Below are 15,026 nucleotides of genomic sequence, written 5' to 3' on the forward strand. Positions count from 1 at the left end.
ATCAGTCAATACAATTGTGTTATATACATTTCTTTTCTTTTTCTGTTCTTTTTCTTTTGGTGTGTTTATTGAAATCTTTTCTATTAAGAACCACAGTGTTTTGAAGATTGTCACTATTTTCCTAATTTTAATAACTATTTAGTAAAGTGATTGCTAATGATATTTTTAACTTTATTAAATAGGCTTGCCAGAACCTAAAAAGGACCATATTTTTCAAGGCTTGACACAAGTCCAAGGATTTTACACATCCAAAGACTTTCTGCCACTTGTCGCCAAAAGCAGTAAAACAGGTAAAACCTATTGTCTTCTGTCTCAATGTTGTCTGTGTTGCCCCAGGCATTATAAATTTATATTAAATTAAAACTGAGTAAGACGTTATTCATATCTTATCTGAATCCTTGAATAAACAGCACTAAGGCAAAAAAATAAAAACTGATACAACCATTTGCCGAAATTATAGAATTGCCTATTCTTCCAAGTAAGCATCATGAACGGTGTGTGTGTGTGTGTGTGTGTGTGTGTGTGTGTGTGTGTGTGTGTGTGTGTGTATGTGTTTTCCATGTAAGTCTAAAGTGCACCATGAAAAACTAATTCAAAATAAAAAGACTAAGGCAAACACTGGAAGAGATTCCAGCAATAAGGGCACGATGTCTAGTTTGGGAGCTATTTTAAAGCAGGATGAGTCTTCACATGTCTGAAATGATATGTGTCTGCAGAGGCAGGAAGATCAAGGACTCTTCTGGAGCAGTAATTCTAAGCAGTTAAAGCAAGACACTTTGATAGACACCCTATTATTTCATGTACCCCAAGATGAACAACCTGAAGGGACATCTATGCCAAGCTTTGGCTCCATTAGTGCCCTTGTCTTCATGATAAAGAAGCTGTAGTATTTTTTTTTTAACTAGATGGTCTAAACCTTTTAAACGTTTATTTTTGAAGAGACTGAGCCATATCTGTTCCTACATCTAATTATGTGTAGAAATGATCAAAAAACATATGTTTCCCTTTCCTTGAAAAATTTAAACAGATGAGTATTAAATAACTCAAAAGGTAATGACAGTGAAGGATAGCTTCCATACCTATTTCCAAACCTCTGAATCCCGGAAGCTTGTGAGTTTTCCACAGGAAGATCATGGTGTACCAAGCTTGTATTTGAGTATCAAAGAATGTCAATTGTCTAATCCTAAACAGATGATCATCTAAACTAAACAGATGATCATCTAAACAAAATGATTATATTTATTGAAATTATAGATCTAGAAATAATCTGGGGTGGCATTTAAAAAATTATAGTAATTCATCTTATCAGCAGTTTACAATACAGTACTGATAATCGAGTACTGACTAACACAGAACACAGTCTGAATTTCTTTTACTCCAAGTATCTTCATAAAGATACCAGATTTTCCTACACATAGTCTGAGAAATACACACTTAGGAAGTCATATTTCCTTGCCTAGTAGTATGACTCGATAGGAAGAAGCACTTGAATGTAGGCCTGACACACACGAGCTCCATCCTTGGATTCCACTATTTGGCAGGAGAGGTATTTCACCTGAATGATGTTCTTTGTCTTCCCCATGTGCACTGTGACAAATAAATTCCTGCACATACACAAGCATGAAAATAAATAAATAAATAAACAAATGGGATATATATATATATATATATATATATATATATATATATATATATTCTACTTTCACAGAATGAAACAGTGAAATTCAATTAGTAAGAAAGCTATATTGTAGTTATTATGTCCAGAAACACTAGAGTTACAAATATGATGCTTACTCAACATCTTAATTATAAAAGTTTACTAAATATAAAATATAAGGTAGAGTTATCTTAGAAATTATATGAAGTATCTTAACCAAGTACTCTAAACTATGGAATGAGATTATAAGGATTTCTTTTTTCATGGATATATAGAAATTTAATTATGTAAATGTAAAAATACATATCATAACTATGATATGTGTTTAATTGATTCCTTTTGTTTATCATGACTAAATTTTTTTAAAGTGTTGCTGCAGTCTTTATCGAAGGGAAAATAAGGAAGGTAAGGGTACTGAGTATAAAATTACATCTATGAGCATAATTTTAAAATGGGAATAAAACTGTCTTTCAACGAAGCAGAATAATTTGATAGTGACACTCCACCCTGGAAAACTGCAAGATGCAATTTTACAGTGCTTTGAGTACAAGTATCTTTTGAGCTGTCATGCAGAAATGGTTTCTCTACTTGAAAATGGGGTTTTCCTTTCATCGTTCAGGAATGTGTGCCTGTCACTCTCCATTGCCATCCATAAGGGGAGCCGTGATTGTGCTCGGAGCTGGAGATACTGCGTTTGACTGTGCAACATCCGCCCTGCGCTGTGGAGCCCGTCGCGTGTTCATCGTCTTCAGAAAGGGCTTTGTTAATATTCGAGCTGTTCCAGAGGAGGTGAAGTAGAAGCACTGGAGGAGCTAGGGGTGGAATCCTGCAGATTTTAGGCAATGACACTGCTGATATGCAGTCCTAATTTAAATAATTAGATTGTCCTTAAAATGGACAGATGAAAAAAATAATTGAATTCTAGGGTATATGTAATTATTTTCATTCTGACAGTCCACTTAAAAGGAACTTTAAATATTAATTTGGGTAAAATGATACATGTATTTGTGCCAAAATCACTGGTCTATCCTTTTTATCAGTGTTTTAATATCTTTGAAGTGCATTCTAATTAGTATCTGTCAAATGTGCTGAATCTATAACCTCAATAATCTGCAATTTTCATAAAATGTGTGGATGCTAAATGAATGTTATAATTGGAAACATTTAAGGTCCTTGAAATCCATCTATACTAGTATATATATGTGTATATATATACACATATATATACATATGTATTATATATGTATACATAATACAAATATTGCATGTATATATGCATGTATATACTACATATGTATTATATATAATGCATATATTATCATACACATAATTAATGGCATACAGATATACATGTCTATATGTGTACATATATATATAATGTTTTATGCACACTATGTTCATATTTAGAGTCAACTATTTCTTCTAGAAAAACAATTGAATGAAATTGCTGTAGAGTACTTTAAAAGAGCTTCCATATGAACACTGCTCAGATTCAGTATTTAGTTAACTTAGTAAAGATGACAGATTTAACATCATTTCATTCTGACTAGTCTTCTATTAAAATATCAGCTGGCTGTATACACTATGATCTCTCCAACTGTAATGGTATAAGAAGAAGATATCATTTTAAAAGGGATATTACTTGTTAGGCCATAGACTGAGTATATTTATGAAAAGATAAATTACCCATTTTATTCAAATCAGTATTTTGAATTTGATTTACTTGAGAATGCCCACACATGCTTGGAGGCTCTTGGTCTGGCAAGAATTATAACTGCAGTTGGTGGGTAATTTGTTAGAAGTGGATTAACCACAGTACAAACTGAACTTTGTAAGTGATCTATCACCCCTAGTTCATAGCTGCACTACAAATGTCAGCCTTCTTCTGTGGGGTTTACTCCATCCATACTTCTAATGTGCATTTTCTGAGGTGATCTTATAATCCTAAGATTTTTTTCTGGAATATACTTTTAGGCATTAATTAATTAATTAGTTCACTGACATCATCCTACAAATTTAAGTAGCCAAATTAAAAGTTACATTAGCTAACTTTACTTACTTTTGTGAAATAGTCTTTACACTAAATATTTTATATTTTGTTTATCTATTCCTATGAATTAAAATGCTTCCATGACCAAAAATTGACCCTTGAGGGTTGGAAATAGAAATTAACCCCAAGTATTGTCATTCTATTTGTTGAGACTAGAAGACCTGAGATTAAAAAACAAAACAACAACAACAACAAAAAAAAAAACAAAACTGAACAGAACAAAGATTAATTTTAAATCAGTGTTTGCAGATCACTGTAGTAGAAACAAATAACAAAGTAACTTTCTCACCTCAAAATGGCCGTGAAGGGACAGTAGGTAGGGGGACAGGGGAGAAAATAAATCCATCAGAGTCACTATTTCAGTGACACATTTCTTCTAATTCTGTCCACCTTCTAGAGCTTCTATCACCTCCTAATAACACTGTTGAGTGAGATAGAAGCTTTTGGACATAACTTTTGGAGGACATTCCATAAACAAATTTAAACACCCCAAATGGCAGTATTATTTCATTCCTTATAGTATCATCATTTCTCTTCACCTTCCATTAGAAAGAGTGACTAGAAATACATGGCAGCTGTTTCTGTCTGACATAAAACTAAGAAAAATAAAAGACTGGGTAATTACTTAGGAAAGTGTGTGTATTCATGTACCTTATGTTGACTTATTACCTATTGTATACTAGGCATTATTTCAAGTGACTGGAATATATCAGAGAGAATTTTATGCTATCATAACACTTATGGTTAGGAAATAAGGACTAAACAAGTACTTAATGCACTTATTTATATAGAAAGTAAATGTATCGAATCATCAGTGGTATATTGAAAAGTAAATTGTTCTGTGGAAAAAATTACTGATATGAGAACATAGGGAGTGTACAGGTGTTTGGTTGGATGTAGAGTGTGGTGGAGGCAAAGACAGGGACTTCTCCCTTATATAGAGGTTTGTAGGTCTTTCTGATTAGTTTTGCATGTAGAAAAGACAACATTGAGTGAAGATTGGCATCCAGTGATAAGCACTGTTGACCTAGTTCAATGTTCTTAGTCATAATAGAGGAAGTCTTCTAGGGAGTACGTGTGAACAGAAGCTGATAACTGTGGGCTGTCTATGAGGATCTGGTCAGTAATTGTTGTCATTTATAAGCTTCTACTTGGTAGAAAGTAAAACTTTGGGACTGTTTTGTATAGAGAATGAATAAGACCTAAGATAGCTTTTGGATTTACTACTCTGCAGAATTTTGACTATGGGACTATAGAGGAAGAAGCAAGGAAGCTGGTTAGTGGCTAATAAAAGTAGACTGCTGAGCAGTGTGATAGTATACAGGATGGAAGATATTACAGTGTAACTTAGTAGGGGGCCAGATCTGAATGGATGTAGTTGCAGAATGCTAAGAGGAAGGAATGGGCCTCAGGAGCACGAGTTGCTTGTCTTTGGTGGAGATTTAGAAGAATTCCTGTTGATCAGGGGCTTGCTTATATCTAGAATGACTGTTTCTTTATTATTACCTTACAAGTAAGCAAAACTTTTATATATTCTTAAAATGACTTGACATTTACAGGCATGAGATCAAGTACTGTAGTCACCTTCCTTGTTCAATTTTATCATTTTTCTAATCAGGCATTGATATATTGATATCAAGTTTTATAAATAGTTGTATCATCAGAATTCTCTAGAGAGGCTCAAAACTACAATTTCTTCTACTAATCTTCCAGGGTAACTGAATTTTAAATTTTTAGAGAGCCCATGTAATGATTTTAGGTATAAACAACATGGGATGTGTAATTAGTGTCATGTACTAACATTATTGGAGTTGTGGTGTGTGTGTGTGTGTGTGTGTGTGTGTGTGTGTGTGTGTGTATTATTGTATTTGGCCAGTGTCAATAATATTCTTAATTGGGAAATTCCAGCATTTATAAGTTTCTATGCTCATTCATCATAATCTTTACTTGGTTTTGTATATTTCTAAAAAAACATTCAATGTTTACAGTGGAAATAGGATGTTAGCATGGTGGAGATTAATTATCATTTATCTACTCCAATACATGGGATTTGAGAGACAATGTTCAGGAACCTATTTTTAAATAACATAGTATCCCAACTCTTCTATATTTCTCTAATTTCTCAGATGCTTCCTTCTCTCCACACACCTGTGTTTCTGTCACACTCTATTTACTTAAAGTAAATGAGTAGTCAAGAAAAATGCCTATGTTTTTTCTCAAGTAAATATAACATGTAATCATTTGTACTTTGGTGAAAATTTTAAATGGTTTCTCTATTAACAAATTGTCTCATCACTGAGTACTTCAGTATTCATATGTTTAAAACTTCAATCCAATATTTTTTCTTTGAGAGAGGAGAAAGCAGACCAACAGGACATTTTGTGAACCTTTAATAATATATGTGAATGAATACAGAGCTCAGTAATTTGCTTGAAACTGTGCCTTCTGTGGCTGTGGTTAATAGTTATAAGTTAATTATATATTAATTTTTCTGTTGATGTGATAAAAGTGTACAAGGCAACTTATTAAAGGAAATGTCTTTGGGTATATGCTTCAAGATAGAAAATCCATTATGGTAAGAGCACATGCAACAGGTGGTAGGAATGGTTGCAGGACCAAGTTGAAATAACAAGATAACAAAAATGAAGCAAGAAAAAAACACTTGAAGTAGGGCAATACTATGGTATCTCCAAGCCACACCAGTGATGTACTTCTTCAGTAAGACTGTACCACTTCCCCAAACAGTACCACCAACTAAGAACCAAGTGTCCATACACCCACACTGATGGGGAACTTTTTCATATTATTATTCAAGCCACCACTATTACCAAGACCAACATGCCTGCATCCAAAAATATTTCAATCAATAACACTAGGAAGCATCTCAGAATAAAAATTTCAAGGACACATGTAAGCTGTTTCTGTAATGCATAGGCTTTCAAAATTTAGAGTACATCAAAAATCACATTGCTGAACACAGACCACTGGGTCCTGTCCCCTGAGTTTCGTTCAGAATAAGTGTGGGATGGGCCTGAGAATTTGCATTTTAACAAGTTTCCTGGTGATGCTGAGGCTGCTGGTCCACTGCTCTAATGTATCATCAATGAGTTTCCAGCTGTCTAATTAGAACCATAAGCAGTGTGCTGTTTGGAGGCACTTTCCATCTTAGTTAAGAAAGCATTAATGCTGAAGGATATAGGTTTGATGAGATGAAGATAGGGAGGCATCATCAGCATATTGATGTAATTCTGATTCCAAATGTCTCTCAGGCTCCCCAGTGGCCTCACACACATGCTAAATAGGATGCTACTGACACACTAGCAGTTCTCAGCCCTCAGTCCTTGGGGAAACCAGCCAATCACTCAGTGCTATCCTTTAAGAAGATGAGGGAAAATCTGTTAATAATTCCCTCTAGTACTTTCTGCAAGCTTAAATAGGTGAGATTAAATTTCACAGGATAGCAGAATCCCCCAAAATGCTGGTATTAAAAGCTGTTGACATATGAGACAGAACTGCCAGAATGCTGTAGGCAGTTGGGAATCCCTAAAAGGAGGCATGAAGGTCAGGACTCAATAGACCTGTTTGGCTTGATCAATTTAAACGATAAGGTTAAGGAAGGACTGTGTAGTTGTTATTGATTACGGTGGAGAAGAATACGGCCCAATATTAGTTTTAATAAGAATTCTCATTCATAAAGAATATAGCAGAAATCTGTTATCCTTCTCTATTCTGATGGCATCTATGTGCTAAATTTGATTAGATTTGCCTATTACCAAAAAATCGTAGTTATTTTAAAAAATCAGCTGTCTTGATAATGATGACTACCTATCATTTAATGTGTGCCAGATCCTTTGGTCTGTTAGTCAAAATGTGTTTTACTATGATTTTGAAATGATACATGTCCTTATGAAAGAATACACCTGTTAATGTAATCATTTTAGAACAATACAACATACCCCACAATATCTCTTTTTTGGGGACACAATTTACAGTCGCCATACACATAATTTTTACCATAAAATGAAAGTGTTAAAACAACATTCCTTGTTTGACACTCTATATCTTGCTGCCCTGTTTATTTATTTATTTTTGTACCAGATGGTTCCCAGGCTTTTATTTTAATTATAAAAAATATCAACCTGAGACTAATTTTAGCAAAGAACTTGTATAGACTCACAAATGTAATGTCCCCCAGTAAGGTGGATACTCCCAGTGGCTCCTCTGCATCTGTCACCTGCACATTGTTCAAGAGCAGTTTTTCATGGAATGTGACTAGAGACTTGTTAGCATGATTGGGTAATGGGAGTTGAAAACAAACAAATAAATACACACAACTGCCCCTAAGCAAACAAAGTTAATTAATGGCAGTTAGAGGTTCTCGGAGTGCTAACATTGTAATTACATATTGAATACTTTTTGATTACAGAGACATGACATTCCAGGAGTCTGGATGTGTATACCTGATGAAAAGTTATGTTCAGTGTAGTGTGAAGAGTTAGAAGGAATAGTTTTTGTACTGAAAGTTGGAGCATGTTGGTACCTGATTATAAAACCTAGTCTGAGTTTTCCATCTCTGATATCAGTGCTGGAGCTACATCATTTATAAGTATTCCATTTGTCCATTCCCAATGTTTTTAATTTTACTACACAGAGAAGAATATGAGAGAGAGAACTGCTAACAGGCCAAGACCCAGCAGAAGCTCATGCACATTAAGGTTATGCATTTAAAGACAATATTAAAAATGTCATGGGGGTGGTTTGCTCTGGCTATTTGTAGTGCTGAAGATGATTTATCTTTAAAAATGTTACCAAACTCTTTTATATTCATGTCATACATCTATATAGAGAGAATGTACCATATTAAATACTGATTATTACTATATTAATTTTAGTAGCTGTTCCATCTTTAATCATACTTATTCCTTCTCTTCAATATCTTTACATTGTCTTATAAGATGGAATTCTTAAAATGTAATTATTTTATTTATTCATTTATTTGAAAAAATGATTTTACACTGTAGTCTAGACTAGCTTTGAATTACTGTGTAACCAGATGAGGCCAATTAATCCTCCTGCCTCAGCCTCCTGGGGACTGGGATAATAGAAAAGATCCACTATACCTGAATTACTGTAATTTATTAAATTCATATTTTAGTCAGTATATAGCACTCAAACAGAATAGTTAAAGAAAAGGACACAAGAATTATCATAAAAATATCTTATTTTATATTATAGTTCTAAAAATTAAATATAAACCCTTCAATGTTTAACACTAGCATTTTACCTCTGAGCTATATTCCTAGCCTCTTTTATTAGCTATATTTCGAGATAAAGTCTTCTAAGGCTACAGAGGTGAGCCTTGAACCTCTGTGTGAGCCAGGCAGATCTTGAACTTTTGACTTTCTAAAGTAGTCCTTCTTGAGTAGTTGAGATTTTAGTCATAGCAGTAGCTTTTCTTCATCTATTTCACAAGTATTGCTTTTTCTCTAAAAAGGGTGACATGACTCTCCCTCGAGGCCATCCCTAAAAATATTTTTCTGAAGATTTCTTCTGGGCTCTCTTTAATTCACTCTTATTTCAAGACCTTTTAGGGGTATCTATGCTTATCTAACACTCACTACATAGGGTTGATATTTCTTTACACTAATCTCACAAATTAAGATGCAGGTTTCTTCTGTTATGTACTTTACTCAGTTCATTATTTGACTCAAAAGAATAGAAGAATAGTTTTCACTTCAAATTAGCAGACCAGTAACCCATGTTAAATAAGTACACAAAACACGTCTCAAAAGGTATAAAACACATACCATGCATTTATACATCTCAAAACCATTTTAGATATATTTCATATGAGTTATTACTCTATTTTAACTTTAAATTTTCATCTTATCTCATTACATATCTGATGGCTACTTTTAAATGACAGCTGGCTACAACCTAAAAAAGCCTAAGAAAAATATCTCAATTGAGTAGTTATCTAGGTTAGGCTGACTTGTGAGCAATTTTCCTGTTTGTCTATTGACCCTAATTATTGTGGGCAGCACCATTCCCTAAGATGGTCTCTGAGACATCTAAAATGAAGACAGCCAGCTGAGAGCAATGATGCAAGAAAGTAGCAAAAGTTCAATTGCTTCCTTAAGCTCTTAGCTGTGGGTATATTGTGGATAACTATCTCAAACTCTTACCTTTTTGGCTTCTCTCAAATAGTGAATTGTAACTTGGAATTGTAAGCCAAATAAACCATTGTTTCTCCTATGCTGCCTTTATTAAAATCAGGACACACTATCAAATTAACATCAACATTAACATCATGGTCCCTTGACTTTTAAAATTTAATCAAGGTCTAAAAAGAGTAACTAAAACTAAAAAACAATGTCAAGCAATATATTAAAACATTGAATTTAATGAAAATATATCAGAATAAGTAAAGGCTGACATTTTATAGAAGAAGACAGGATTATAATTTGAACAGAATTTGCATAGCTAGTCATTTCAAGATTGAAAAAGATACCTCCAAGACACAAAGTTATAAGGTCTGATCTTTCTGTGAAGCATTACAATAGCAGTCACTATTGTTTCACTCCAGCAAAATCTAAGGTGAAGAACAGTGAGATCTAGTCAGGTTTAAAGGAATATCATCAATCATAAATGAATACTGCAGAAATATCCTAGAAGTGATAAGTTTTGTGATAGCTGTGCAAAGTCACTTTGCATCCTTTCAGTAATTCTTTACATTGCAATTCTGGTTCTTGTAGCTCAACAGTGACTCAATTCAGTGACCCAAGAGTGACTCAGTGAAGGGATTACAATACTTACTCAACGTGTAACACAGTTCTCCTGTGGAGTAACACACTTTTTTGTGTTCAAAATGCTTGCATTTTGAAGAATTTAAAAGAATAGCCTATAAATGATGATTGTGGAGACAGCCAGTCGAAGCAGGTAGATTTTAAAATGTTGTACACTGCATTATTTACTCCTTGTTAATTTCTGTATTAAAAATTATAATTCAGCCAAATTCCAGCATGACAGAAGGAAAGACTCAGAGGATACCATGCCTTGCTGAATAACTGTTGGCAACTGGTGGCTGCTGAGGAAGGGACTGTCAATTCTGTCATCAGGAGTGGAGCTCCTACTTCGTTAGATGTCTGCTTACCTTTGGGCAAGTGGGTAGCATTAACTGGCCTCAGTTAGTTCTCCACTATGGTCATAGCAATCTTGTTTATAATAACCAGAAGCTGGAAGGAACCCAGATGTCCTTCAACAGAGAAATGGATACAGAAAATGTGGTACATTTATACAATGAAATATTACTCAGCTATTAAAAACAGAGAATTCGAGAAATTCTTAGGTAAATGGATGGAACTGGAAAATAACATCCTGAGTGAGGTGAACCCAATCACAAAAGAACACACAGGTTGTTCACTCACTAATAATTGGATATTAGCCCAGAAGCTCACAATACCCAAGATGCAACTCACAGACCACATGAAGCTCATGAAGAGAGAAGACCAAAGTGTAGATGCTTTGGTCCTTATTAGAAGGAGTAACAAAATGTTCAAAGGAGCAAATATGTAGACAAAGTGTGGGACAGAAACTGAAGGAGGGGGGCGTCTAGAGACTGTTCTACCTGGGTATTCATTCCATGTGCAGTCACCAAAGGTAGACGCTGATGTGGATGTCACGAGGTGCATGCTGACAGGAGCCTGATATAGCTGTCTCCTTAGAGATCTGACAGATTCAGAGGCGGATGCTCACAGCTAACCATTGAACTGATTATGGGGTTCTCAATGGAGGAGTTAGAGAGAAGACTGAAGTAGCTGAAAAGGTTTGCGGTCCCATGGGTAGAGCCACAATACTAGCAAACCAGAGCTCCCAAGGTCTAAACCACCAGCCTGGGATCACATAGGGAGGGACCCATGGCTCCAGCTGTAAATGTAGGGGAGAATGGCCTTGGTGGACATAGGTGGGAGAGGAGATCCTTGGTCCCATGAGGGCTGGATGCCTCAGTGTGGGGGAATTCGAGGGTGGGGAGGTGGGAGTGGGGGATAGATGAGGGCACAACCTCATAGAAGCAGGAGGACAGGGATAAGATAGGGGTTTCTTGGTTGGGGGGATTTGGGTAAGGGGATAACATCTAAAATGTAAATAAAATATCCAATAAAAAAATAAAGAAAACATAAACTCTGGGTAAAGACACTGTTGAGGTAGAGTCTGAGTACTAACAAAAGTTGGAGGATTATTGTTTGATATGACCAATATACATTGTATACAAGCATAGAATTCTCACAGAATAAACAAAATCTATTTTAAATTTTTAAAGTAGATAAAACTTGCCCAGTAAACTCCAGAGTATGGGATTCCATGTAGTAACTAGAATTTGCCATGTTTCTTCATCCTCCTTTATCTCTTTGGCAACTAAAACAAGTAGGCTATTAGATTTTAAAACCACACTAGCATGATTGGTAGTATTTCGTTTCAAGGTTTATTACTAATTCAATGGATAGAAGTAAATAGAAGGTGTCAGGTAAGCAAGAGGAAGTCCATTATCACTGACAGGTCTCATCATGCACTATCACTGTTTCTTGTAACTCAGGTCAAGTTGACTCTAGAAAGTGTGAGCAGTTCAACCTTTCAGACAGAAACAATTCTGTCTACATTTTCAACTTAGTTATGCAGCTTATACAACTGTGTGGATACCAGCTCCATAATTTTCTAAAATGTATACCCTGCCCAAGACATTTTATAGATAAAGAGGTCCATTTGAAATTATAAGCGTTGTATCCCAGAAGCATATTTCTAAGAGGATTTAGACAAGTCCCAGTCACTGTTGTGATTGAGCTTCCTTCTTTCATCCACACTTATCGCAGAAGAGGAGTTTCCATTCTAGAACTCACTGGCAGTTAACTCTGTCATACCCAGACAATTCTTGACTGTTATTAAAGACTACCTGCAAACTATCTTGAGCTGCATATTTTCTACTCAGTCTTTTCATGTCATTTTTGAAAATCTATTAGTAGTAGTAGTTGTAGTAGTAGTAACAGTAGTAGCATTAATAGCATAGCAGCAGTAATATTGTAAGTATGGTATGTTTATGTAGATGAGAGAGACACACAGAGATGCACACACAGAGAGGGAGGAAGGGAGAGAGAGAGAGAGGGAGAGGGAGAGAGAGAGAACACATGTAAGGCATTTAGTTGGAGATTAACAGATACCAGGTCATTTGCAAGTTAAAAAATCTACTATTTATCCCACGTATAACACAACTCATATTTGGACAAATTCCCTGTGTGGATACATGATGAGGCGTCTTGATAGACTAAATGTTAACATTCTGAAATGTCCACGCATGTCTATTCACTTTCATGTAACATCCAGGTTTAACACAGACCATGAGCAGCTCAGGTTAACAAGAACAATTCACTCTTGATAGGCAGTGTTCATTGTAATGCCTTAGATAAGGCATCAGCTCCAAATAATAAAGCCAAATGATGAGGTGTAATATATGAATTCAAATATTCAAATGTGGAGTCTTTCAGAATAAGCTCAATCCTTTGGTTTTTATTAAGTAGCAGTATTCTTTCTAATGCTGGGCTAGGGTGATTAGATATTACCTTGAGCATGGCATATAATGGGGAAGAAGATCAGATTTGGACAGGATCATACATTGAGGGCCAGGGTTTTTTTTTTTTTTTTTGATATTTTATTTACATTTCAGATGCCATCCCCTTTCCCCATTTTCCCTCCCTAGAAAACCCCTATTCCATTCTCCCTTCTCCTGTTTGCTTTTATAAATTTTTTTAATGTTACTCAAAGGCTTTATAAGTTTGGTAATGCTCAATAACAAGATGCCCATACAGTCAGAATTGTAACTCAATACACAACCTAAATATATCAACTATGTTTGACTGGTGGAGACATGCGAACATCCACCTCCATGTTCCCCCCCACCCCACCTCTTGTCACCTAGCTCCTCCTCTCCTTACGTCTTCCACCTTAGCTCCTCCTACATATCACCCTTCCTGTTAAAATAAAACTTTTCTCTCAAAATGCAATTAGAGCATAACTATACCAATTTGTGTCAGTAAGGTACAAGATAGACCTAATACCCAGTCCATCATTTTGTTGACTAACCAGAACCTCTGTCATCTCTCCTAACTAAAGACGTAAGTTCTGAACCTGGCTTTTTTTCTTGGCTTTAGAATGAATGTCAGCTGAAAACCATCCTCTCAAATATTTTCTCTCAAAGTAAATAGCCAGGATTGCCTATGAGACTATAAGTCTTCAACCCCATCAGAAATCCAGATTGACTAAGTTAACTGAAATTATGGAAAGCACAAAGCATAGCTTCTAAAACTTAGCCAATTTATAGAGACCACTGAACACCTGGATAGTCCCTATACTACAGAACATTGGAGCATCTGATCTTCAGCCTTCTGGCCCAAGATCATCTGACAGACCTAGTGATGCAGAATTATTAAGGGATGATTACTCTGTCTTGGCAGATAAAATCAGTCAACTATCCTGCAAGTGTGTCCTTTTCTAGATAGTAATTTGTCTGTAGATGAAGAGGCAATTCTTGCCTAGTGGCTGTCTCACCACAACTGGAGTAACTACTAAGATGCTCAATTTCTTCTTAGAATCTAAGACAGGAAGCTGTCAGGAGCAGACAGGTCTCTAATCAAAATGAACATTAATACAGAAATGTTTGTAACATCAATTCTGTGGACTTCTGACGTTTTGAAAACCAACTATCTATATAAGGCAATCTGGACTGTTGTCTGTTAACTCCTCTCAGCTATTTCTAAATAAAATATAGAAAACACCCTAACAATAAACGTATAGCCATGAATTTGCTATAGGCCCTTAACTCACAGGCTAACCATCTCAAATCACTTAGAAAAGTTAAAAGATCTGTGTCTAAGCCTTGTATTCCTAAATCTGTTATACAGGCACAATGCCTATGAGAGTAACAATATCAATCTCACTTTTATATCAATAAGCTCATACCAATGAAAACCTTATATTTGAAATCAAAGTAAATTTTGTACCATTTAAAAATTATAACTTTATCTTAATAACAATTATACATATTTCTACCAATAGGTTATGGCTATGCAATAAATACTAGCTAATCCTCCCTGTTCCAACAAAACCACTACTTTTCCCTAGAAAGACAGCCCAATATTAGCCACTTCAGTCCTCAAGCCCAAGGAATAGGGGTGCCAACTCTTCATTAACTTTTTCAAGTTGATTATGAGTGTTGAGATATTAGAGGAGGGTCAGGGGGCTAGAGTAAATTGATAAGCCTCTGATGCTGTG

The 15,026-nt window shown here is 35.3% G+C and overlaps 1 protein-coding gene across 3 annotated transcripts in view; it reads left to right on the forward strand.

Annotated features, from left to right (window-relative positions):
• The window catches only part of Dpyd (dihydropyrimidine dehydrogenase), an 831,933-nt gene that overhangs the window by 332,127 nt on the left and 484,780 nt on the right, over positions 1–15,026 (forward strand). For all 3 annotated transcript variants that reach the window (XM_034501414.2, XM_076933188.1, XM_076933187.1), the window contains 2 exons: positions 183–290; positions 2,277–2,446. In XM_034501414.2, coding sequence (XP_034357305.1) covers positions 183–290; positions 2,277–2,446 — 278 coding nt within the window. The remainder of the gene's footprint in view (positions 1–182; positions 291–2,276; positions 2,447–15,026) is intronic.

This window comes from Arvicanthis niloticus, chromosome 4 (genome assembly GCF_011762505.2).
Source record: "Arvicanthis niloticus isolate mArvNil1 chromosome 4, mArvNil1.pat.X, whole genome shotgun sequence".
NCBI lineage: Eukaryota > Metazoa > Chordata > Mammalia > Rodentia > Muridae > Arvicanthis > Arvicanthis niloticus.